At 37.6% G+C, this 25,836-nt stretch overlaps 9 protein-coding genes across 12 annotated transcripts in view; 4 read left to right on the top strand and 5 right to left on the bottom strand.

Annotated features, from left to right (window-relative positions):
- LOC6640282 (kinesin-related protein 6) overlaps positions 1–6,553 on the top strand; it is a 36,071-nt gene extending 29,518 nt beyond the window's left edge. The window contains exon 7 of the mRNA XM_023174842.2: positions 6,224–6,553. The gene's annotated coding sequence lies outside the window, so the exon portion shown is untranslated. The remainder of the gene's footprint in view (positions 1–6,223) is intronic.
- Positions 6,554–7,116: 563 nt separating this feature from the next.
- LOC6640314 lies at positions 7,117–10,912 on the top strand. 2 transcript variants are annotated; one of them, XM_023182030.2, is made up of 3 exons: positions 7,117–7,206; positions 7,269–7,332; positions 10,450–10,912. In XM_023182030.2, exons 1-3 carry the CDS (start codon positions 7,141–7,143, stop codon positions 10,806–10,808), a joined length of 489 nt encoding a protein of 162 aa, XP_023037798.2. In that variant the 5' UTR covers positions 7,117–7,140; the 3' UTR covers positions 10,809–10,912. The 2 variants fall into 2 exon arrangements, with proteins under 2 accessions (XP_023037798.2, XP_002063385.1); XM_002063349.3 differs by lacking the exons at positions 7,117–7,206; positions 7,269–7,332 and adding exons at positions 7,774–8,027; positions 8,132–8,192.
- LOC6640315 (aarF domain-containing kinase 1) lies at positions 7,398–10,282 on the bottom strand. The gene is made up of 3 exons (XM_002063350.4): positions 10,189–10,282; positions 8,653–9,869; positions 7,398–8,590 (listed from the first exon to the last, which is right to left on the bottom strand). The coding sequence occupies exons 2-3, from the start codon at positions 9,862–9,864 to the stop codon at positions 8,246–8,248; spliced, it is 1,557 nt and encodes a 518-aa protein (XP_002063386.1). The 5' UTR covers positions 9,865–9,869; positions 10,189–10,282; the 3' UTR covers positions 7,398–8,245.
- A 217-nt stretch (positions 10,913–11,129) lies between the features above and the next one.
- Positions 11,130–14,365, bottom strand: LOC6640316. Its single transcript, XM_002063351.4, has 6 exons — positions 14,089–14,365; positions 12,640–12,720; positions 12,451–12,579; positions 11,722–12,395; positions 11,435–11,656; positions 11,130–11,369 (listed from the first exon to the last, which is right to left on the bottom strand). The coding sequence occupies exons 1-6, from the start codon at positions 14,239–14,241 to the stop codon at positions 11,165–11,167; spliced, it is 1,464 nt and encodes a 487-aa protein (XP_002063387.2). The 5' UTR covers positions 14,242–14,365; the 3' UTR covers positions 11,130–11,164.
- Positions 12,742–14,082, bottom strand: LOC6640317. The gene is made up of 2 exons (XM_002063352.4): positions 13,387–14,082; positions 12,742–13,331 (listed from the first exon to the last, which is right to left on the bottom strand). The coding sequence occupies exons 1-2, from the start codon at positions 13,824–13,826 to the stop codon at positions 13,115–13,117; spliced, it is 657 nt and encodes a 218-aa protein (XP_002063388.1). The 5' UTR covers positions 13,827–14,082; the 3' UTR covers positions 12,742–13,114.
- Positions 14,366–14,441: 76 nt separating the features above from the next.
- On the top strand, positions 14,442–16,937 carry LOC6640318 (transcription factor grauzone). Its single transcript, XM_002063353.4, has 4 exons — positions 14,442–14,660; positions 14,716–16,061; positions 16,132–16,522; positions 16,589–16,937. The coding sequence occupies exons 1-4, from the start codon at positions 14,538–14,540 to the stop codon at positions 16,748–16,750; spliced, it is 2,022 nt and encodes a 673-aa protein (XP_002063389.1). The 5' UTR covers positions 14,442–14,537; the 3' UTR covers positions 16,751–16,937.
- Positions 16,938–17,508: 571 nt separating this feature from the next.
- LOC6640299 (transcription factor grauzone) lies at positions 17,509–19,908 on the top strand. Its single transcript, XM_023181982.2, has 4 exons — positions 17,509–17,743; positions 17,805–19,009; positions 19,074–19,464; positions 19,526–19,908. The coding sequence occupies exons 1-4, from the start codon at positions 17,621–17,623 to the stop codon at positions 19,808–19,810; spliced, it is 2,004 nt and encodes a 667-aa protein (XP_023037750.1). The 5' UTR covers positions 17,509–17,620; the 3' UTR covers positions 19,811–19,908.
- Positions 19,031–21,136, bottom strand: LOC6640300 (S-adenosylmethionine sensor upstream of mTORC1). Its single transcript, XM_002063355.3, has one exon. It carries the CDS (start codon positions 20,860–20,862, stop codon positions 19,930–19,932), a length of 933 nt encoding a protein of 310 aa, XP_002063391.1. The 5' UTR covers positions 20,863–21,136; the 3' UTR covers positions 19,031–19,929.
- Positions 21,137–21,237: 101 nt separating this feature from the next.
- LOC6640301 (maternal protein exuperantia) lies at positions 21,238–24,986 on the bottom strand. Of its 3 annotated transcripts, XR_001450578.3 has the most exons (5): positions 24,813–24,986; positions 24,191–24,363; positions 23,935–24,087; positions 22,484–23,837; positions 21,238–22,269 (listed from the first exon to the last, which is right to left on the bottom strand). XR_001450578.3 is itself a non-coding variant. In XM_015178712.3 (4 exons), the coding sequence occupies exons 2-4, from the start codon at positions 24,347–24,349 to the stop codon at positions 22,551–22,553; spliced, it is 1,599 nt and encodes a 532-aa protein (XP_015034198.1). In that variant the 5' UTR covers positions 24,350–24,363; positions 24,813–24,986; the 3' UTR covers positions 22,289–22,550. The 3 variants fall into 3 exon arrangements, 2 of the variants coding, with proteins under 2 accessions (XP_015034198.1, XP_002063392.1); XM_015178712.3 differs by lacking the exon at positions 21,238–22,269 and having other exon boundaries at positions 22,289–23,837; XM_002063356.4 differs by lacking the exons at positions 21,238–22,269; positions 24,813–24,986 and adding an exon at positions 24,431–24,580 and having other exon boundaries at positions 22,289–23,837.
- Positions 24,987–25,836: the final 850 nt, after the last annotated feature.

Here is a 25,836-nt window from a genome sequence, read left to right as displayed (position 1 = left end):
GTGTGGTGGCGAGACTAAAGCCAAAAAAAAAAAAATAAAAAAAAGGGGTCAGCAAATTTGATTTTCACATCGAAATGTTGGAATGGATAGAAAGAGGAAAACTTAGAGCAGATAGAAGAGAATATACAATATGCAAAACATGCACATTTCCATTTCCATTTCAATTTTTATATATTTTATACATATTTCGCACTTTGCGCTTTTCATCTTTTTTTTTTTTGTCTTTTTTCTTTTTGATGTAGTTGTTGTATGCATTTCAATTGAAACAACAGAAAAGTCAAGCAGATTTGGGATAAAAAATTCATAGCCAAATGGAAATCGAAATAACATTTAGCAAATGAAATTTTCAAAAGAGCTTGAATCTTGTTTGTTGGCCTCTTTTAAAATCGTCGACGAGTGAAAAATGTTCGCAATAAATAGAAAGGAAAATACTTCAAGGATCTTCCTGTAAGTGAGTGTGTCTGCGTGTGTGTGTGTGTGTGTGTGTGTGTGTGTGCACTTGGTGTTATTTAACCTTACAGAATGCAGGACACCCCATCGAGTTTGGCCATTTGCCAACCTAACAAAGGCAAAGACAATGCACAAAATGAAACGACCAGAGAAAATAGGAAAAATCGCCTACTACTCCAAAAAAATTCGAAAGTTTATTGAAAAATTATTTTACCTTATTTTCCACATGGCCAATTGAACAAGCAAACCTAACACACACATGCATAGGTCTCAGCATGTGTGTGTGTGTAGGATTAATCTGGCCCATAAAACTGCACTTGACTAAATGAAATTTTATGCCATGGACTACAGAAAATTTGACATTTCTCTCCAACAGTGGCTCGTAAATGACAAACCAAATGAGAAAAACGTCTGACATTGCCAACTTAATATGGAAATTCAATTACAGGCTCTATTATGCAAGTGTCCTTTGTTTCCCTCCAGCAAATAATGCATTTAGAAACCAGGAAAAAGAGTTTTGCAAATGCAAATTTTGAAATGAGAGAGTCTAGATCTGCAATGATTCTAGGGAGAATTTCGAATTGAAAGCCACATTTCAATTCTACCTAACGCCTTGAAAATCAGTTTAAAAATGTAATCATAAAGGAGAGTTAAAGTCCTGTGAATGAGCTTGTACTCAATCGTTTTAAGACATTTTATCGTCTAAATCGAAAAGTCAGAAACTGCTAATGGACACCGGCCTGTTTTTTGACATCAAACCCGGTATTGATTTAGTGATAACTTGGCTTTAACTTTACTTACTAATATTATATCCTTAAAGTTATTCAAACAAGAATTTCATATAAATTTGAGGTTTTTTTTCTCGTTCATCTGCCCTTTAATACATTCTCAGATGTGTAAATTAGACACTCATAAGTTTTAGATGTGCTAGAACTTTCCGTGCAGGTATTTGCTGTGTAAATTTTATTTACATAATATATTTCCTATAATAGTTTTGTGCCTTTTCTGGATTTCGCCTAGCCTTAACCCTAGACCTCTAGGAAAATGGCCATTTTAGAATTCTAGTGGGTTGTCGACTCAGGTCACTGGGCCATGAATCCTCGCAGGACCCGTATCCATATCTTAAATAAACTTATAATCAGTTGCATGGCAGTGTATAAAGGAGTTTATAATATTATAAATAATCTTGGTACTAAATAAACAAAAGATTGTATATAGACAATTTTTAATTTACCAGGCTTACAAAAAGTTCTGAATTTGTTGATAAAAATTAATATTTTGTCAGCCTATTACATACTTTAAGGCGCAAAGTGTCCATTTAACATTCTTAGATCCGCTTATAAGAAAACAAACATTTACCTCGACAAGGGACGGTGAATCCCTCACTTAAATAGAACCTAGAATTAATGAAAAAGTGACTTCGGTCTATTAAAATCTTAGTTTTTCTTTAATCCTTGCAATGTTGGCAAAGACTTTTAAATTTAAATGGTTTTGGATTACCTTTAATGAAGATAAAAAATGAAGAATCATTTAATAAAAATCATTAGAGTTACAAAAAAAGGTAAAAATAAATTGAAATTCAATTATTTGTTTTCACGTTAAAATATATACTATGAATAATATAGAAAGACAGAGCTATTAGACTGACTGGATAGCCTTTTATATAAATACATCTTATGAATAATGTATATAGACAGATTATTAGGCTGTGTTTCTTGATACCCTTTAAGTCGGATAGTCAACAAAAGTTTATCGATCCTTTTGAAATGTTAATTTTAAACAGAAAGCGTCGTTACTATTTAAGTGTCGGGAATTAAGGCTAAACTCGAAGGAAAGCTAATAAAAATAGGCACACAAAATTCAACAAAATTTCTCTCTATGTTTGGTTTCACTGTGCCTAAGCACAATCTAGTGAGTGCACGTGGAAAATGAAATGCAATTGCCATTAAACTCTCAACCGCTTAAAACGCCCACCAACGCCCATTCAGCCTTCTTCTCCATGCGGCCACGCCCATTCATTTCATGTTACCCATTGGCCATGGCCGCAATGGCAACCGCTGCTTAATGATGCTTGATTTAATTAATGCCGCATTACCTACGTGGCCAACATAGGAGTCCAGTGAAGAACCCTCTTGAGGATAGGGCAAATCGCAGACTAACCGGATGGCAATTGGAAAATTCGTAAATGCAGAGAATGAGTAAAGGGTGTAGAGAGAGGGTATGAGAGAAGGCGGAGAAGGCATTGGAACCACATTGCCATTTGCTGATGATGATAATTTATTGCCCCCCACCAAGCCGCTGCCCTTGCCCCTACCCATTGCCCACTGCCGAAGGGCTTGGCGGGTGATTTCCGTTTTGGAGTTGGCCTCAAAGCGTGAGCAAATATTTGCAGTGGCAAAAACAAAAAGAAAAACAAAAGAAAACGACAAGGGATAAGGCCAAGTAAAGGAAATGGAAAGGCAAAGACTATGAGCATGGCAAAAAGGAAACGCCAGGAGGGGAGGAAGGGGATAGGAAAAGGAATAAATATTGCAGGCATACAAATTGTTTACAATATTTATTGTTTGCTCAATGTCTTTGCCACCGTTCGCCGTTTTGTTGACAATGATGAAATGGCTACCCAAGGACCCAGCCCATTTCACCCACACCCCTTCCCATTACCACTCTCAGCCCATCAGCACTCACTTCTATCCCCACAGCAGGAGGAAATCAGAGCATGTGACTTGACCAACAAACAGGACCATAACCAAGACCAAGACCAGGACCAGGACCAAGACCATAACGAAGGCAATCCGCATTGACAGCCGCATCGACATTGGGCGTCAATGCTCATTTCCTTTAACATATTTTCATTTCCGTTTTTGTTGCTTCTTTTTTTTTGTGTGCCTTACTTTTTGCCTTTCAGGGCTTAAATTGTAATTCATTAAACTTTATTGTTCAACATGGTTGACGGACCACTCTACCCCCCTCCAACTGACTCCCTCCCCCCTTCTTTTCACGCCACCTTCAACCGGAAAACCTCATTTATCGAGGACCGTAACACAAAACTTTTCGTAATTAAAATTTTCAAAATGCCAACACAAACAAAATTTGTTTTCGCTTTGCTTATTTTTTTTTTTTTGTTTTTTTGTTTTATAATATTTTTGCTGTTTGACTAATTATAAAATTTTAATAAGCAGCCGCACAATCTCAAATTATTCAGAAATAATATTATAAAATGAACAAAAAACGAAAACACCCGAAAATAAAAAAATTAAGCTAACAAACCGAGAATAAAAAAAAAGAAAACTTTTCCATCTTATTTGACTTAAATATTTTTCATCATGGCATGTTCCGGGCCTCTACACTAATTGTGCTAACAACTTGATTCCAGCTGAATGACTTTTCAAAATTTTCCACCACATAAAAGAACCCAGAAAAATAAAATGAAAAAAAAAACAAAATCAAAAAAGAAACCAAGTAGAGAGAATAACAACAAAATTACAATGTAAGCAAATACCACAAAATATTTAAACTGAATGCGAGTGTAAATGGGTGGGATACAAATTATGTGGAGGGGACCTAAATACAAATTTTGAGCCATTCCACATATGCACACACACACACACACACACACACAGACCCCGTCCCTCCATTGAACCTCCATTGGGGTTACAGGGGCCAATTCATATCCAGAGGCTTAGATTTCAATAGGGGTAAATATAGTATAGATGGATTATTCCATGTACAATGGCTTATCACGCATACGCACCATATGCAGATAAATCGACTAATTTTCTGTTAATCATTAGAATAATATAAAAGATTACGAAAGATGAAAACTTTTATACAATCAAAATTTTAATTTTATTATTTTGTAAAGCTAAACACATCATTAAAATAATTTAAATTCGAATGAAAAGAAATAGATTAAAAACTTAAATTAGTTTACTTTTCTAGAAATCTGAAAAAAACTTGATATTTAGAAAAAAATACGATTTTAACCCAATTCAATTCAAAGTTCAATGTTTTAGCTCCACGTGCGAGTATCATTAATAAATAAATTTTTAACTCTAACTAGCTAACTAACAACTAATCTTGCGGAAGTTAAATTTAAGCTGATCTCAAATTTACATGCATATTCTCTTAAAAATGTTGCCATATTGCAAAGGAATTTTCTTAATTGATATATATTAAACTTTAAACTTTTCATTCCTAAAACGAGATGAAAACGATCAATTTTTTAATACCCTATAGATGGTGTTGTAGAATTGGTCAGAAGAGGAGACCTAGAAGGGATGCATTATAAAAAACCACTTTAGTTTTTTGGAGAGATCCTAATTCTTGATCAGCATTAAAGTCGATTCGATATAGCCATGTCTGTATGTGTTCATAGAAGCACATATTTCATATTCGATAGACTATTACATTAGAAACGAATAGAGTTACTTATTCCTATTAGTGAGTTGCCAGTCAATAGCTTCCATTAATATAGCAAAAGAAAGATAAAGATGAAAGATTTCAATATATTTTTGACTAGAAGGAACTTGATGATAATGTTTTATATTATATATGTATATCCTACATAGATACGTATCTGTCCCACTATATTTATATGTACATTACTTGTACAATTTTTATCCTATTATCCCAGGTTATATCTTATAATGTATGATCTAAACAGGATACTAAATGACACAAATTTATCTTGAATCAATCGTCTGTAAATATTTGAGAATTTTTGGACATGAAACAATGATTTATAATTAAATTTATTTCCTAAATTATGAAAAATTCAAATAGTAAAATAATTTAAAGTAGAAACTTCTTTCAGCTTATCAAATTGAAGCCCCCTTTTCGGTTTCCTCTTCTTATAAAAATTAATCTACTTCTTTTCATTTCTTGCAGCAAAATCTCTTTGTATTCAATTTTCATTTAAATTTTTTTTTTTTTTTTTGTCAATTTTGATAATTTACATGCACAAAACTGAAACTTCTTAGCCCATTGAGATTTAAAAATTATCTGAATGTTTACTCACTTGACAATTATTACCATAAATTTGCCACTTTAAAATTTGTTTCATGATTAAATGGACTTTCGTTCGCTTAAATATTTTGCCTATTAGTGAACTTCTTTCGCTACGCTCCTGTTTCTCAGTTTCTCAAGCTCTATGCAAAGTTTCTCCCTCCCTCCATGTCCCGAAAAGTTACAAACTTTTATCCTTATGCAAATTGATTTGTGTCGTTGTCGTCTTGGTCTTAGTCCTCACGTTGCCTCATTTCTTTGCCAACAATTTGGCTACCCATCTTTACCTTACCACATATACATACATAGGTATACATGAGAAGGGGTCGGGAGGAAGAGGAGGAGGTTGGTCTATTTGATTAAGGTTTTCTGGCTTTTCTAGTTTTTCACTCGATGTTTTGACATTTTGAGTTTGCATTTGCCTGTAAAATGAAGAAAATCAACACCGAAAACTATTAACAAGTAAAATAGACCATATAAATTAATTAAAATGTCGCATGGATTTATCTTTTGTTTTTGTTTGTATAAAATTAACAGAAACAAAAAACAAAAGCAAATATTTTGACATGGGACATAAAGGAAAATTTGTTGTTGTTCCTAAATATTCATGAGGATTGTGTGTAACTACTTTTCAAAGTAGGCATAAATTTTCAAGTATTTTTTTTGGATTGCAAATGAATTTTTTATGCTACATAAATTATTACATTTTCATATGAATAATAATGAAATATTGTGTCATTCTCTCTCTCTCTTTCTCTCCCTCCCACAGACACCTTTTTGGAGATAATTAAATTTATTTAAATAGCAGTGGCAAAATGGACAAACACTTTGTTAATTGAATGTGACATGTGGCCACAGTTCAGATTACAAAAGGAAATCGAAATCGAAATGAAATGAAATTAAAATAAATAAAGGATAATTACCATATACTATATACGATATGTAGATTGGCTTTGACTCTGATATAAAAAAAAAACAACAAATAAAAAGAACATATAAAATTAAAAATTACTTGTGCCAAAAAGCAAAAAAAAACCAAACCAAACCAATTCCAATTTCAATGCTAATCAAAAGAACATAAATTTATAATTATACATTTTTTAGGCTATAGTTCCATAAAAACAAAAAACAAAATTTAAATGAAATGTTAAATGTATCTAAATGGAATCTACCAAAATAATATATATAAATTTAAGAATTGTGTGTGATTGGATTTTCTTTTTGATTGTAAATCAAACAAAAATTAAAAATATATATGTTGCAAAAGAAATAAAAAAAATAAAAACAAAATACGAAACTTGACAAAAACAAACAAAATGGTTCATTAACTTTAATTAAAATTCCAGATAATAGATAAAAAAAATTCAACTCAAACTCAGTCAACACATCGCATCGCATTGGCAAGAAAACATTCTGAGATAAACAAAAGGAAGATCATGATAATGATGATGAAACTGATAACAAAAAGTCAGTTGCAATTGAAACTGGCAGCGAACAAGTACAAAAATAAAAAGTGAAAAGCAATTATATATATAGTAATTAGTGTAATTCCATCAAGAGCTTAAGTCTTGCCGAATATCTTATCTGAATAAAGTTTGCATGCGCCTTTAGCATTTAAAGTGAATCACAAAATAGAAACAAAAGATCCCCGCCTTAAATACTACATATATATATATATATAAAAATATGGATAAACTAGGTATCTTACTTATAGCATTGGCTTTGTTATGTATTGCCATGTTTTTTCTAAGGGTAAGTTCAATTTTATATTCCTTAATTAAATATCTATAGTTTACTTTTCATTTTTTTGGCAGATTATATTGATTAGCTATCGTTCGTGTAAGCAAATGCGAATGGAAATACAGGAATTGGCAGCAGGTAAATAATAATCTCTTCCTCTTTTTTTTTAAGTTCCATAGTTCAAAATGCTTGAATGCTTATTGTTAAAAAAAAAAAAAAGGTAATAAATCATGGAATTTGTCAGTGTAGAATATATGTATATATTATATACAATGCATATCTATTTTGCGCACATATTTATCGTATCATCAGAATTTGATAAACATTCGTTACCTAGCCCCAAAAAAAAAAAAAAAAAACAAGAAAAAACTTGTAAGCTACTGAAATCCTTCATGCCTTATCAGCTAATGATTACAAAGCAAATATCTCTCTGTCTGTATAGGTGAACCTGACCCATGGGGAGGTGTTTGGTCGGGCAATCATCAATTTGTCGGTCAGGTTTTTTTCTTTAGTTTCGATTTTGATTCACTAACGAGCAAACGCCCACGCAACGACACGGAAATACATATATTTCGGTTCAAGTTTTCAGTCTTAAAAAAAAAAGAATGGCTCCATCTGTGAATACAACGGCAACAACAAGTTATTACACAATTAACATAACGGATTACAAAACTTCGATTGTATACAATTCTTCTTGGGAAACTACTACTCCATTCAATGACTATCCAAATGAAGATTACGATGCACCATTTTATTATTTCTATCCGACATATGGAGTTTATGTGTTTCTAGTATTCCTTTTTATTTTTTTGTTGCCTACGGCTCTCATTATTGTAAGCATGACCTGACCCCATCCGTTTCAACTTTGTGCTTATCTAATTTGTCTTTAAATCTTTATCTATTCCGTCTCTCTGTGTCTCTAAAAACCAACAAATAGAGTGCCATGCAACGCAAAAAAGAAGCCAATGCACGAGCTTTGGCCCTCCAAAGACAACGAGGTAAACTTGATCTTTATCATTTCATTTGTTTTGTACTTTGTGTGTGTCTGTTTTTATAAAATCTGTTTGAGTGCGGTAAGGAAACCGAAATTAATCAGTCCCAAGTAGAGGTAGTAGATATTCAATTTGAATAAGTCCCAGCGTTCCTTTAGACTTAGCCATGTCTGCGTTCTCCTGCTCAGCTGCGTATGACTTCTTTGTTCGGCATAGGATGATTGTACACAGCACTTGGACATTACCCAGAAGGCAGTCATGCGATTCTGGGTCTTCAGTGTGGACTCAATGCCACGTATTAGATCATTCGTTTTCAATATGAGCAACATTTGACGATCCACCTGTTCGAGAACATCCGAAATGTGAGGCAGCACCAGCGAGGTATTACTTTGGAGAGTATTTTTCTGCCAAATGGAAAAGGGTATTCAGTGATTGAGTGATTCATTTGTGTTTATGACTAACTCACCTCTTCTTTGGAATATTGAACTTTACTAATGCCCTGCATTACTGTCTCCCAAGGACGTCCTGTTACCATGCAGGCAAAGAGACCATATAGATCCCCCTTAATGCCCAATTGTTCGCTATGTTTGCGCATAGCCTTGCGATCCACATTCAATATGCTTAGCCAAAGATTGGAATAGTCATAACGAAATTTATCCGTTAAATTGGCATATAAACCATGATCGAGCAGTATGATTTCTAAATTATGCTGCGGCGTCCTTCGTACTAATATATTGCCCGGATGCGGATCACTGTGCACAAAGCCGGTGGAGAATATCATTTCAGAATACAATTGTCCAATTCGATTGGCCACCGCAAACGTGTCTATTTGATTCTTCTTTATATAATCCAAATCGGTGACATGTCCACCCTCTAGATACTCCATGACCAATACTCGGGATGTGCTCAGTTCCCAATAGATTTTGGGAACCTTTAGCCAATCGTACTTCACAAATTGTTTGGCCACCTTCTCGGCATTGCGACCCTCGTTGAGGAAATCCAATTCAATTGGCAGATTTTTCTTTGACTCTTCCACCAGCCATTGGATTTTGAAATCGGGAAATATTTTAGCCAACATTTTGACAGCCAATTCCATGGTCTTCATATCCACCAGGCTATTACCCTTTACATACGGATGCTGGACCTTAACAGCGACAATTTCGCCCGTTTTCAGACGCGCCTTATGAACTTGAGCCAGGGAGGCTGTTCCCAGTGGTTCTCGTTCAAAACTATCGAATATATCCTCAGGATTTTGCTTTAAATCCTGTTTGATGACCTTAAATAAATCTTCGATGGGATTCTGTGGTGCATCCGAGTGTAGGACCTTCATTGTTTGCACGAATTCCTTGGGCAGCAGATACTCCAAAGCGCCAATATGTTGGCCCACTTTGATGTAGACTCCACGATTTGTGCATATCAGTTCCAGAAGCTTCTCGGCGGCAATTTTGTGGACACGACTCTTCTCCGCTTTGTACTCTGGTGTGGATTTATCCCATTCCCTGTAGTAGAGTTCCCGTTTGTAGGTCAACGCCACATCGACGACCGCACATGCAGACCGCGTGAGTCGGACCAATCCCAAAGAATTCAGATCATAGTCATTTGTATGCAGACTACGGGCTGTGCCAATAAGGCCGGCACCCAGGGCACTATAGCCGACTAGACGACGCAGCATTAGCATTGTAACTAAAAAGAAGAATAGATGGAGAAGGTTAAATGGAACAACCCGTGAAAATGTGAACTCAATCAGGTGTAAAGTCAACAGGTTGTCAATACACATTAGGGCACCAAAACTAAGGCTTTCTCTTTCGATTATGGCCAACTTTATTGAACTTTGTACCAACTTGCCACCTAGACCTGTTGCATCTATGCAAATTGATGTATTTACAAGGCAACTTTCACCTTTTTTTCTGTTGACTGGGCCAATTATGTAAGGCTAGGGCTCTTCTGGCCAAGTTGGTGGCCACATTTTTGATCATTTATGATTCATCGACATTCTACTTACAATTACGAGCGCTTCTGCCTGGACTGGCACCTTTGGTGTAGGTGTTTATTTACAAATACATTTAACAAATTTCTTCATGCTACCTCAATAGCGCAACAACAACAACAAAATGTTACCTACAATGTTAATAACATGTTGCCAGAATGTTAATAACATGTTGCTCACAAATGAGTCGAACAAATTAAAATTGTTCAACACTAAGAAAGATGGCGCTTTTATTTGAAAATTTAATCTCTTTTTTTTTTACGTTTTCATTTGAAGCACGTCGCCAAATGGAAATCAATGTTACCAACAATAACAATTGCTCTGGAGGTGGATCTGGCGTCAGCAACATGTGTCCCGTTATTGATGAACCCAATAATATAACCATTCTGCCAAAAACTCTGGATCTGCCGCCTAGCTATGATGAAGCAGCATTCTATCCAAATAAGGATCAATCACTCAGTGGAGCTGCATCCACATTGACTATATTAACCAGTACCAATATGGAGAGCAGTAATCCCAGTCTGGCAGCAGCTGCCGGAGTAGTGAGTCCCAACGAACCACCACCAGTCTATGAAGTGGGAAACACAGTAACCACAACAACCAGCACGACAACAACCACCATGCGAGTGGTTTAAACAAAAGTATTATACTTTGCCATTAACAAGTTTCCAACTAAAACAAACAGCAAATCGTATATGTACTTATTACTCTTTTATAATATATGTAAATGTACTTATTATACACATGAGATGACTTAATTTTGTACATTATTCGTGTTCACTATTGTAAATAATAAATTTTCTTTCTTTTAGAAATTATAAACTAAATATCTTGATGGCATTAATCTTCATTTTCAACCTTCAAACTCAATTTTGCACATTTCAATTAAATTTTTAATAATGTTAAACATACAAACGATTTAAATTTAAAATAAACAGGAAAAAAAAAATTAATACAACCTTCAAACTCAAAAAACAAATAAAGTCAAAATTTAACAACGTAAAATTTCTTCCAATTGAGGACCCCAACGGCCATAAGGATCCTTGGCCAAAATGAACATATTATCACACCAAGAATAGCCAATTACACGGTTCTCAATAATCTTTTTAAACGCAACATTTTCATTAATTAGATCTCTGTAATTATCATTAGAGACAATCGCCGCATTCCATTCATACGCAATTTGCAAAATGAATCTAACAACATAAAAAAGACAAATATATTTGAATTTCCTCAACAATTTAGCATCGATCCCACTTACCGATCATCATAACTGCTAGACATTTGACCAGGTAAGTTTTTACAAGGTGTAAATACAATTTTGCCCTCTTTGTACAAACGATCGAGTAACTCTGGATTCGAGGATTTGGTTGGATTCTTGCGGAAAAGGGGTACCACCGCCTTTACATTATGCCCCATCTTTTCGAAATATTGCAGACAATATTTAATACCCTCGGCGGAGAAGACATTCGAATTGCCATGACTGTAAAAAGCAAAATGTGATAAGTTCAAGTCTCTTTGAGATAAATGTGTGTATGTAAATTTTACCCAAATGCCACATTACTACCATCTATAACTATGGAACGCTTATGATTCTCTGGTCCGGACTCTGTTTTAGTACCTTCCGTTTCCGATCCTTCCTCGCTGGGATTAAAGGTATTGGTATTATATGCTGTTAATTTCTTTCTATCTGATGTCGTGAAGAGACTATCATTCAATCGAGTCTTCTTGACAGGACGTTTTGGTTTTTTCACTGGTTTTGCTTCTGCCTTTGGAAGTTCTGATCCACTTGACAGTGGTATATAGTCTTCGAGACATACGATGGAATCATCTGAAACAGCTTTCGATTCTGGTATTTCCAAACTATCATCTATGGTGATTATTCCAGTGTCCTCGTTATCTAAAACTTTAGGAGGATTATGTGTTTCGCTTAGAGTTGAATATAGTAAACCATTATCAGTTTTTTGTTTCCACAACAATTGGGCATTGCGTTTGCTATCTTTAAGTATGAACGAATCATTGTCATTATTCTGCAACTTTTCATTGGCATTAGTATCATATTTGGTTTGCTCCTCTTGCGAATTATCATCATTATCTACGTCAATGCATATTGAGCTGGGATCCAATATTATACAATCATCATCACAGCTGCTATCAAGCTCTTCTATAATTTCGCCTTCTTCTATCGTTTCATTTCTTAAGTTGCTCGAAGCACCGCAAATCTAAGCAAAAATAATTAAGGTTAATTATATAGTTATTTTTAGAATTCGAGTCTACCTCGGGTGGTCTGTAGAACTTTGGTTTTGGCAAATCCGTTAAGGGCTTCATGTGTGTTGGATTTTTGTTGTTGGTCTTGAAATCCAGCTTGCGTTTAGGTTTTGGAAAATCTTTTAGGCGCTTCGGTGTCTAAAAACAAATGAACATAGTTATTTAACTTTAATTAAAGGTTTCTTATTTTATATTCACCTTGATTATCTTATCATCTTTAAATTTTTGAAAATTTTGTTTAAGAAGTGCCCTTAGCTTATTGTTGGCTTCTGGTTTTTGCTAAATTGACGAAAGAGAAAATAAATCGATTAATTTCATCTGATATTTCTATACTTACCTCAAAATTATTTAAAGATCTTTAAGGTTTTTTTCAATTAAAACAATAGGATATAGGTTTTTTCGAGGTATATAAGTATATATACATTAAAGTTTATTTTGGAAATTGCATGGACAACAGGACTTATTACGTATTATACTAGGCGTATGTAAAACCTAACTATAGGATACCAGTTTCTGCTTTTGATTATAATTTTTTTCTAGAACTTGCAGGAGACATGGTAAAAAGGAGCAAATGATCCTTTGCAAAGTATGCATGTAGTTTTTGGTGTATCAGGTTCTGTAGTTCAGCATAAATAACATAAAAATCGCACTAAATCTTTGTCTAAGCTTTGCCTCACTGTTCCTGCTTCAATTCGGCAATTTCATTGCGTATGTTGGAGCGAGCCAAATCCTCGTACTTTTCATGATATTCGGCAGTGGCATAAATGCTGGGTATCATTAGTAAAGTTTCTAAAACTTTAACCCTCATAGCTTTATAGTTGGCATCATCGAGATTTGTATATTCCAAGCGCAATAGTTTGGTATAACGTTTGTACTCCTCCAAAGGTGCACTGCAACGGAAAGGCGTTCAAATGAGTCTTTCTTTAGAGGTTGCCAAATACTTACGCTAAAATGACCAAATCCATGTCCTGCAACATATTGGCCTCCTCTTCATAGACACAATGAGACATTAATTCCATTTCTAGCTCGTGCTCTTTGTTCTTGCTACGTCCAAGGAGATTGCATATTATGGCCTTACCCTGTTCATCCTCAAACTGGGCATCATGGCAGAATTCCTCGAAAATCTCACAGTTCTGTTGGACACAACTACGATTGCCATCGAAATGGTAATACTGGAAAAAGGCAGCCAATACAATGTTGAATCTGTGCCGTTTAACACATTCGGCCAGATGCTCCATTTTGTGGTGCATCATCTTTTGCCAGTTGTGATAGGCTCGTGTGGGTGAGTCCTGGCTCAATTGTTGCTGGATTCGTGTGTACCACTCGCTGGCCACCTGTTCGGGCACTTCATAATGGGAGCAGACTTGCTGCCAAATTTGCTCCATTTTTCACAAAATTTAATGGTGGGATTTTTTCGTTTTCTTCTGTTGGCCACTGGGACGACGATGATTCAATTTTACACTTTTCACCTTTCACTTGTTTTCTCCCTTCTTTTGGGTGTTGGGCTCTGGCGCTTGCGCCTTGGCCACAATAAGAATCTTCCCTGTCTGCCCTCCCACCAAACGCCCAACGACAGCCGCCAAACGAAACAAACGGGGCTTCTACGAAAACGCGCGCGTAAATCGTTATTCTTTTTATTTTACTTACCATGGCCCCATTGCTGGTTCCAGGACTGAGACGCAATTTAACCACTTCTTGGCGGTGCTTGTTTTTCTTCACTCTGGCATTTTGGTTATTTTGCCGTATCTGTCCTTTAGTTTTTGTTTGTCCTTTGGGCTTCTTACCAGACTTTTTGCCCATGTTTACGATACTTTTTTAAAAAATTTTAATTAAACAACATAAATTGAAAGGAAATCAGCTGAAAATGAGATTTGAGATGGCAAGAGAGCCGATAAGTCACGTCGCCTTGCGATAATTGATCGGCGCGAAGTTAGCAGTTTGTATTATCGATTTTTGGGTTTACTTTCTATCGAATCCAGTGTGGAAAAGTTTTGCGCTAAAAGTACAAAAAATAAAATTAACAAATTGTTAAATTTATTTGATCGTTGGATAAATGTTATTTCGTGGCCATCTGAGGATCTTGAGTGAAGTATTCAATGACAGAGTGCGTGCTTTGCTTGAGCTACTGCTCAACGGAGACTGCCCTAGGACTTTCCTCAAATGAAGGATTGCAGTTGAGCGTTCATGAGACAATACGAAAATATTTCTTGTTCTTTGAGGTGAGTGTAATAGTATCTCTGTCTTGGCTCTAACCGGCATAGCGTTTTCTTACAGCTACCCGAAATTGATCAAATCTCATTGGAGGTCATATGCCAGGATTGCTGGCACAGTGTGCGCTCCTTCGATGAGTTCTACAATCGTGTCTTTGAATTGCATCAATATCGAAGCGGAGCCGTGGAGTTTTGTGGCGAAAGTGCAACAGTTAATCCCTTGTACGAACAGGATGTCTTGGCCGAGGAGGGAATCTTTGAGACGGACGAAATTAAAATGGAAGTTAATGAGCTGGAACCTCTGGCTAAGGTGGAGGAGGACGCAAAAGATCTGGTGGATTCTGAAAAAAAGGAGCAAAACGTTTCCGAACTCGTGTCGACGCCATCTGAGGCTGTTCCACTAAGGCGCAGCACACGACTAGGGTGTCCATCGAATGTGTCAAAAGAATCTTTACCCTGCCCTAAGAAAATGAATAACCTGCCCAAAGTCAAGTTGAATGTAGAGCTTGTAAATCCCATAGATGCAAAGAAAACGCTGCTGGATTCAGATGGCGATCGACCCTTGGCCGAACTTCTGATGAAGGAGATGCCTTCATCTGCGCCACGAAGGCGACGCGGACGTCCACCTAAGGTTCGAAAAGAAGAACCTTCTCCAAAGGTCGAAGAAACTACACCTCCATCGCCTCCCAGCGAGACTAAACACGAATTTGATTCAAATTACGACGATGACGAAATTAATTTTGCTGCTGCGGAAAATGAGCTTGGAACTGATGATTCTGACATCTCTTCCTCTGACTCTTTGCCGGACATAGAACCCGAAGAGCGTTATGCAGTAATTCCCAAACGCGTGGTAGTTAAACCCAAAAAATATCGCAAGCGCAAAAAACCCGTTGATCCGCCAGTCCGTCCCAGTAGTGCGGAAATCGAAAGACGAAGGGCGGAGATCGAAAGACGCAAAGCGGAACAGGATGGCTATGACGAGATTTTATTGTCATTTTTTGAGAAATTTCCATGTCACATTTGTAATCTTCTTGTTAAGAATTTTGCAGACATGCGACGTCATCAGCGCATGTCTCACAGCATTGAAGTGGGCTACATGACTTGCTGTGGACGCAAGTATTGTACACGAAAACTACTCGCCGAGCATGTGCTAGTCCATCAAAATCCAGATCATTTTAAGTGCCACCAATGTGAGCAAGTTTTCCCGGATTCCCGTACCATGGAACTACATAGAAGGACCCATGAAGCGGAAGCAAATGGCCTGGGGGCTGGCTCAAAGGAAAAACCAACTTATCAATGCGAAAAGTGTCCGACAAGTTTCAATACCAAGGCTGCCTTCGATTATCATAATGTGTCCAAGCATGTCCCCAAATCAGAGTACAAATTCCAATGTCTCGAATGTAACAAAAAGTAAGATACATATAGATATAATCAAATGATATACATATGTATATGGTGTAAACTATTCTTCTTTTTTTAGATTCCCCGTACATCGTAGATTAAGAGAACATATGGGTATTGTCCATAATCCAGAAAACTCCGTAATATGTGATAAATGTGGTAAAACTTTAGGTTCGCCAAAGTATCTCAAGCGGCATAATGAGTATATGCATTCCGATGAGCCGGGGGAGAAGCCAAAACCAGTACAATGTGAAATCTGTGGGACATGGCTACGCAACAAACGTGGACTGAAAAGACACGTCGATTCGGTGCACGAGCCACCCAGTGAGAAACATATTTGCCAAATATGCAATCATCGTTCCACCAATTCCCGTTCCCTGAAACGTCACATATATTACAATCATATAGCTGAGAAGAAATTCAAGTGCGGCTTGTGCGAAAAGTCATTTATGCGACCGGGGGAGTTGAGGGTGAGTAATTTTCCAGCGCTAACATTGGTTTCTAATAAAGTTCTCTCTTCTCATTGGGTTTGACAGGAGCACACATCAACGCACACCGGCGAAGTGCTATACACCTGTCCGAATTGTCCCATGACATTCTTTTGTGCTGCCAACAGGCTCAAACATCGACAGCGTTTGCATCGCGCCGAATGGGAAGCCGATCGGATGCCAACTCGCAGGGGTCCAAGGAAGCGATAAATGCATTGTATCTGTTTCTCCAGCAGTGGGAGTTTATACCCTTTCAAAAAGGGAGGAAAGGAAAGGAAAAGAGTTCAAATAGCCATCACCTTGCGTGTGTCCGTCTGTCTGTTTTACATGTAGGCTTGTAGGACCACATCCTATAGCTCCCATACAAACGGAAAACTCACGAGCAGTGACTTTTCTCAATAACTTTGTTTTATTTGACGCGATGGCTTTAAAATAAAACATTTGCCAGTTTTATATACATATGTGTTAATGACTGTCAATTCAAGATCGGTTGACTATATCATACAGCTCCCATAAGAACAATCGGTCGAAAAACAGTGCATTTTGTCAATAACTTCATTATTTCTTATGCTAAGATTGAAGGCCGTTCTTTCGCAAACATTAGCCTTTTTAGATAAAACCTTTTCCACTTTGATAGCTTCATGTGAGGAAAGAGTAACAAAAAAACTTGCAAGGGTATACAAACTTCGGCGCAGTCAAAGTTAGGCACTCTGGTTTCTAATTGATTTCAGTATTTTTGACAATTTGTTAACACAAAAAAACCTTACGCATAAATAAATAAGACATTTTTGAAATTTTTTGCTTTTTGTTGTGATTCTGACTTTCGTCTTTGTTTTGATTCTGATAGCGTTTTACTCACGCGTTTTAAAAGGCGAGCGTTTTACTCACGCGTTTTAAAACGCTTATAAAAAATAGCATTTGGCAACACTGAAATCTAGCTACAGCCGATTTTTTCACTTTTCAACACTGAAATCTCGGGTATTTACCAAAAAAAATAATCATTTTTAGTTTGCTGACGATTTACAAGCTCTGGACGAATGGTATTTTATAAACAACTGAGGGACTCTAGTGAAGCATTCAATGGTGGCCTGTGTTCTTTGTTTGAGCCTCTGCTCATCTGAGACGGCACTAGGCCTGTCCTCGGTGGAGGGACTGCGGCTAAATGTTCGTGCAAAAATTAGCAAACATTTTTTGTTCTTTGAAGTGAGTGACAATCCAATAACTTTGCTTCTGTCAGCCGGCATAATTTCGTTTTTTCCTTCAGTTACCCCAATCAGAGGGCAGCTCCACCAAATCTTTGGAGGTAATATGCCAGGATTGCTGGCAGATTGTGCGCTCCTTTAATGAGTTCTACGATCGGGTCTTTGAATTGCATCAACATCGAAGCGGAGCTGAGGAGTTTTGTGACGAAAGTGCCGGAGTTAATCCCTTATATGCAGTCGAATTGGATGCCTTGGCCGAGGAGGGATTCTTTGCGCCAAACGAGATTAAATTGGAAGTCAATGAGCTGGAACCACTGGGCAAAATGGAGGTGGACACAGAGCTAGAGGATCCAGTGTATACGAAAGAAAAGAAACAGCTGCTGGCCAGCGATTCAGATGGCGACCGACCATTGGCCGAACTCCTGTCCATAGCTACTGAAGCAGCACCCCGAAGGCGTAGCACACGACGAGGGCGCCCACCGAAAATTCGAAAAGAATCTCCACCTTCTCCAAAGCAAATGAAAAGGGAGTTTGAATCGGATGACGATGCCCACGATATGGATTTTGTTGCTGCCGAAGCTGTTTTAGGAACCGATGATTCCGCTAGCTCCTCCGATGAAGATGACAACTCCAGTCGCATCCATTCGGATGGTGACTCTTTGCCAGACATTGAACCCGAGGAGCGTTATGCGGAAATTCCAAAACGTGTGGTAGTCAAGCCCAAAAAGTATCGCAAACGTCCTAAGCCAGTGGTTCCACCTGTCCGTCTCAGTCGTGAGGAGATCGAACGGCGCAAGGAACAGCAAAATGAATATGATGAGATAATATTGTCATTCTTCAAGAAATTCCCCTGTGACATTTGTAATTTGCTTGTACAGAATTTTGCAGACATGCGACGCCATCAGCGCATGTCGCACAACATTGAATCGGGCTACATCAATTGCTGTGGACGCAAATTTCACATACGCAAGGCGCTGGCCGAGCATGTGCTAGTTCATAGAAATCCGGATCATTTTATGTGTTCCCAATGTGGAAGAGTTTTGCAGGATTCACGAACACTTGAATTGCACGAGCAATCCCATTCGACGGAAGCAGATGGAACGGGTTCGGGCACTGGTACTGGGGGAGAAACCAAGGAAAAACGAACCTATCAGTGCGAAAAATGTCCAAAAAGTTTTACTACAAAGGCGGCCATTGAGTATCATAATGTGTCCAAGCATGTGCCCAAATCAGAGTTCAAATTCACTTGCCCCGAGTGCAATAAAAAGTAAGATATACACCGCGAGAGTTCAGTTGATTATGAATATATATTTATAAATATTTTTTTCTAGAATTCCCACGGAACGTAAACTGAAGGAACATTTGCGTTATATGCACGATCCTGAAACCGCCATTATATGCGATAAGTGTGGAAAAACTCTACGCTCACAAACGAATCTCAAGAAGCATCACGAGCTCGAACATTCCGATGAGCCGCGTCCCAAACCGGATCCAGTGCAATGTGAAATTTGTGGGACATGGCTACGACATCTCTCAGGGCTGAAGCAGCATATGAATACGGTGCACGAGCCACCCGGTGGAGAGCATCGCTGTCATATATGCAATAAGACATCCACCAATTCCCGTGCCCTCAAGCGTCACATCTATCACAATCATTTGTGTGAAAGGAAGTTCAAGTGCGGCATGTGCGAAAAGGCTTTTAAGCGACCACAGGATTTGAGGGTAAGTCTTCAATAGTTTTTCCTTGATCAAAGTTGTTCACTTTCTTTTGTGTATGTGACAGGAACACACATCAACGCACACCGGTGAAGTGCTATACACCTGTCCGAATTGCCCAATGACATTCTTTTCAAATGCCAACATGTACAAGCATCGCCAGCGTTTGCATCGCGCTGAATGGGAAGCCGATCGCAAGAAGCCATTGCCGCCAAATATTATGAAAATCTCACAGGGGGCCACGACGGCGATGAAGAAACGTCAAGCAGCAGCAGCTGGTCTTTTTCCTCAAATGGATGGCATAGATGTCGCCTCTTCAACTCCTCCTCCTGCTCCTCCCTCAGTCCAGTAGCATTAATTTTTATGGTATTAAGTATTTATGACGTATAGATAAAGGAGAGAAAACTCATCAAATGCACCCCATAAATATAAATAAGTAGATTTACAATTGATTTTGTTCGATTTATTGCGCTAGTTCTCATCCTGGGGTATCTTTATGGCCTCACACCAGCCCTCCTCGCGATGTATGCTGGCCCAATGTTGGGCCAATGACAGGCTAATGGCCTTTCTATAGACCATGCAAGTAATGTGGGGCAATTTCTCGAATCGTACACGCAAAAGACCCAATTTGGCCAGCGAATAACGCCAGTTTTTCATTAAATTGGCATTCTTACCGACATGCTGAGAATCCGGTGTGATAATTACCAAGATTCCCTCGGGTCGAAGCAAATCATAGGCTTTTTGGCAACATGATAGACGCTGCTCTGCGCTGGGCATATACTCCAAAAGCAAACTGAAGATCACACAATCATAATAGCCAGCAGGGAGTTTCTTTACAGATTTTCCTTTGCCCTGTTCATTATGATCCTGTATGACCATTTCCTTTAATTCTTTGTCCACCTCTACTTTAAGAAAATCAGCCTGTAAAACATCCTCTGTGGCTGGACACAGATCCAAAGCTGTCACTTCAAAATGTGCACTATTTCGGAAGGGATTAAAACAGCTGCCAACATCTAAAACACGTAATCTATCTGGTGGTTCCTCCCGATACGAACAGCTCCAGGTATCCTTCACTTCAAGTTCCTTCTCATAGGAATCAAGTAACCTCTGCTCCCGCTGTCTCTTTTGCATGTAAATGCCTTCAGTGTAGAAATATTTTGTTATATAGTCCAGTGTCCATTTGATACGACTTCTGGCCTGTAGTTCAAGATTGTTCTCATTGGTCTCCCACACTTGAGACAACTCGCGCATGGCCTGAGCATATTCGTTTAGTTTTTTCGCATTCTTGGGACTGGTGTGTTCCTGCCATGCTGCTTCAGCTCCAAGTGTCTTGGTTAAGTGACGCAGATTTTCATGACAACTCTTGACTATATTGGCCAATCTCTGGTGCTCTTCCGTGGCCATCTTTTCGGAATTAATTAATATTTATGTATTTAACAAACTCTTATCGTTGGTTTTTGTGTGGGAAGTCCTCCACCTGTAGCTTATGATTATGTGCTGGGCCAATGAGCTCTTTAGATGATTATGCTGGGCAGGTGGTCCGGAGACATGTAACCTTCAAGATGGATAATGATAAACTAAAATGATTAGTCAAAGTCACTAAAACATTTGTATTTAGTTAGTTTTTGGCGTTTAGTTGAAGTTTCAGTTAAACAATTCTCGCCGTTCCACTTTTCGCTGTTTCGGACCAGGGATTTCGCCGTTCCCGTTTTTCGCCGCGCAGCAGCGAGTGCGCGCGCAGAAACTGAAATTTAAATTTTATATGGAAATTCAAATGCCTTTTTCATACAGTATAGCCATCACAGTTTTATTTCAAGTTATTCATACAATGTCGAGATAGATTTGACGTGTTTTTTTACAATTTCATATATATAGACCAAGATGGAAGAATGTGTTTGGGATTTTTGTGAAACATGAAACACTTATGAAATACATCTTGAAAAAACAATGTGTAGGTGTGCGTGTGTGATTAGCTTTTAGTTTCTCCTTTCCTTCTAAGTTAGTGTGTCTAAGCTTCAATATTTCAATATTTTTTTTACATTGGGCATGAGCACTTGGATATGTTTGATTTTAGCCCTCCATCCACCATTAACATTTTTTTCGATTTTTTTTTGTTTTTTTTTTTGGCTTAGATTAGTGTTAATTTTGTGTTAAGGCTTGCCCAATGTAAAATTAATGTATATCGAAGCGTTTATCTGACTCATATTTTTCCAATCGTTCTTTTTTTTCTTTTAGTTGCAGAGCTAACAAATGGAAAACTATGTCTAAACGCAACGATTGATCATATTGTTACAGTTTTTTGTGTAGATATAGTGTTGATTTAATCCGTCATCATTCAACTTAATGTGTGTAATTAGTGTTGATTTAATCCGTCATCTTCAACTTAACAGCATTCTTGCCCCTCATGATCCACCAATTTGTTGTATGTGTACGTTGTTGTCGTTGTTGTTGTTTTTGTTTTTTCTATTTTGAATCCATTTCTTCAGCACTACCAATTGAAGCTTATACAGTGTTTGATGTTATTTCTTGTCCCTTTTGTGGTTTGTGTATCACTAACTTGTTCAATATTTAGAAGGCATTTGGAGATTTGCTTATGTCTTGGCTGACTATTGTGAGTGTGGAAGTACACTTGGAATTTAGAGCCTTGTTTCCAATCTGTGTTAGTTCTTGCATAAGGAAAATAGTTCGCATACTCATTTAGGTAACTTCTTCCGATTCATTTAAAGTGTGTCGATTACTTCAGCATTTTTTTACGTTATTCTTGATACATCGTTCCATTCAACAAAAAAAAAATTTTTTGATTGAAGTTGGCTAAAAGGAACAATATTAGTATAATTGGGATAAAGTTGATTTCATTTTGCATTTTTTCTCATTTTAAATTCATAAAATTAAATAACAATGTAAGCTTACTAAATACGTAAAAAAAAAGAAGCAACTACAGTTACCAATAATTATGATAAAAAGCATTCTACAAAAATAAAATTTGTATACGTTTTTCTACCGCTACTTAAAACGATTTAATTACTTGGAACTGCACTGCAGCTAGCCGCCAACTTCATTATATTTACAGAGTGCCAGGATTGTCCCAGCTCTCAGTTCGAGGCCGCAATGGGCACTTGGGTTATGGTAGGTGGAGAGGAAGTTCCCACAGATATAGCGGGAACAGTATTGTTCAGCTGCGCCTTTATGGAAGACGATTCTTCAAGAACTGACGTAGCTTTAACCTCACTTGAGGGCAAACTACGACGAGAACTACGCTTACGTGGACGTACTGATCCACCGTTTTTGGCTGCTTTGTTTGGCGATGGGGTCTTCGTGGTGGTGGAATCTGGCACCGAAGACAAACTTTGCGATTTATCGCCACCAGCTCCGAATTCAGTGCTGGCTGAACGAGAACTAGAAGTACCGCCAGTTGTTCCACTTTTGGACAATGATGCACCATTTGTGCGACGGCTACGACGGCGATTGTTGGTTTTAATGACCGGCTTAATAATGGTCTTGTTGGGATCGAAATAGCTATCCAGCAATTCTACAAGCTCAGATTTATCTTCAGGCTTCAAACTAGTTATCGACTGCAATGCCTTGTCCACTCCTGCGCTGCTGTTTTCCGTCCAAATGGTTTTGAGAGATGACAAATCAAAACCGTTCTCTGCCAAAACGATACGAAACTTGACAGCACGAACCCTGTGATATAGGGTTGTCTTGAAATAATTCAAGAACACTGGACGAAACGAATTTTGACGTTCCAAATTCTCATTTTGAGTGTCTAGCTCACGTATATCAGCCTCAATGGGCTTGGCAAAGGGTTGCAAGGCATTGAATAGATTATCCAAAGCCTCTGAAGACTCCACCTCGATGGCAGATTTCGAATTGCTCAATTGCAAAGCCACATTGAATGTAAGCTTAGCTCGGACACTGGCATTGCCATCGAATATTTCTCGCTCGTATTCTAGATTATTTTTTGGTGCATTTGACTTCTCGATACCGATACTGGAATCAGCGTTGCTTGTGCTATCAGCAACAGTATCACCGCTGCTTGATGAAGTCTCCTCCTTGGTAGTAGAGGAGGTGCTAGTGGTAGATGATGCCTTCAATGAGAGAATCTTACTCAATTTGCGTAGACTGTAGTGCTTGGAATTGTTATCCCCCAATGAGGCTTTGGCCAAATTCAAAGAATTGGCAAATGATTTCACTGATTTGGTGAATCTTTCCAGAAGACCATATTTTTTGAGCGACTCCAAAATCATGTAGGGTATAAATTTACGTTCCTCATGATAAAGCAAGACAATACCGTCTGATTTCGGATTATTCAATTTCAAATGCTCCAGCCAATTGAGAAAGTCCTTAAGAGCAGCTATCTCCGATTTGGATTTAATAATCTAAAGGAGACGCAATTAAAGAAGGAATGTCGCATTAGGATTTAAATAAATTAGACAAATATATATATATATATATTTATAGAAAACTAATAGTAACCTTGTAGGTCTGCATGGACTTCAGCATACGATAAAAACCAATCGATATAACACGAACTTGATGGCGTTGGCGAGCTGCTGGATTTAGATTCATATACGGCATGATATATTGTTCAAAATGATCATCTGGAGTATAGGCAGCCAATTGGACAATCTAGTAAAGAGAGAAAAGTGGTAGAGGAGAAAATTGAGGTTAGATTAGCCGCGGCCAAAAAGTTCATTGAACCTCTTCCCTCTCTCGCTCTCCACCCACTTACCTCGTCAATTAAGCGGCGGCCAGTTGTATCGATATCAACAGATACCATAATAAAATTGCCCTCGGGCAATTCCTCCTTAATGCCAACATTACATTTAGATCCAGTTGAAGTGGGTGCGGCAACACTCACATTACCTCCTTCCATATTGTCGGCAACCATTTTGGGTATATGATCTATTACAAAAAAAACAAAACGAGGAGGAATAATTAACATTCACATAAACCATTTTTGAAAGCTCACTTTAGTCGAAAAATTGGCTTGATTAAATTCGCAAAAATTAGTTGTCAAAAATAAATTTGACGTTTGGAAAAAAAAGTCTGCAGAAAAAAAAATGAACTGAGAAATGGAAAGTCTGGCGACCTGCCCACTATGAACTTTGCGTTTAAAGTGCAATAGAAACAAATTAGAAATATATACTTATACCCAATAATCGCGGTATAACGGTAAACTTCCGGGATATGGAGGAGCCTGGAAACGTTGCTCCCAACTAAACGTCGCCATTTTGCAGTGCCCTTCTCTCGCGCTCTCTCCCCGCTCTTGGTTTTTCACTATCTCCCATTGCACTTTATTCACTTCACTTCACTTTTATTGCACTTTATCTTCTTTGCTTCTTATCACTTACCTTTTAATTTGAAATCCTCTTTTTTGCTCTCGTCTCGCGTTTAACTCGATGGGCTCTTTCGCTGTTTACGAACTTTTTCCTTTATTTTTCAAAAGGGTAAAGCGAGATTTGCTTCCGTTCGACGAGCTTTCACAAATAAGAAACAATTCGTAGGACTAACTAAAACGAAATGAAATCACTCTCATCCGAATCGACTACCTTGAAATTTTGCAAAGCAAATTCCGATTTCAGGGCCTACTTGAAAGCCAATTGCTATTATGTACAATGGGCCACCAACATGAAAATATGTGCATTTGTATTACGGTCCCACTGTGCCTCACAACTAATACAAAATGCAAATTTTTCTAATCTTAAATTTAAATTTAATTTTACAACTTACTAAAGAAAAATAAAAACAGTTTTGTGAACTATGCTTTTTATTATCTATGTAATTATATTATTTATTTTTTATCAACAAAGTAATTCAACACGCATGAGTGGAGTGCTCACGAACCTCCTCAAACCCCCTCGCAAGTTCGAACCTGCTCTAATTTAATTTAAAATGTATTTTTTTATCCTTTATCATTAAATGCAAGTGAGTTAAAAGCAGAAGAATGTATTTTTTAAACAATTTAGGTCTAATGTTGAGAATCTCATATGACTTTTTTTTCATTTATTTTTCACCATAGATTTCAGCCAATTTGAAGCAGCTAAATTCCCGCCAAAGTGTCAGCTGTTTTTTTGTTGTTGTGATAAACGGTCCCACCAAAGTTATCGATATACCCGATAGGCCAATCAGCTGGTTATTCAGCTCTTTTTGTCATGCTTTCTCTAAAAAAATTTCTCATCACATATCTTTCGCAACTTTACAAAACGTGGAATCTATGCCCTTGATTGAACTTTATTGACTCTTTAATTACAGATTTACAGCTACAATTCCAAAGATACACACACTGCCGCACAATTGCATATATGTACATAGATTTCGGCCGCGCAGTATACAACAACAAAACGCGCACGTTTTTTTCATTTTATTGTTGTTCTA

Source organism: Drosophila willistoni (assembly GCF_018902025.1).
Source record: "Drosophila willistoni isolate 14030-0811.24 chromosome 2L unlocalized genomic scaffold, UCI_dwil_1.1 Seg196, whole genome shotgun sequence".
NCBI lineage: Eukaryota > Metazoa > Arthropoda > Insecta > Diptera > Drosophilidae > Drosophila > Drosophila willistoni.
This window is presented reverse-complemented; position numbering and strand designations above follow the sequence as displayed.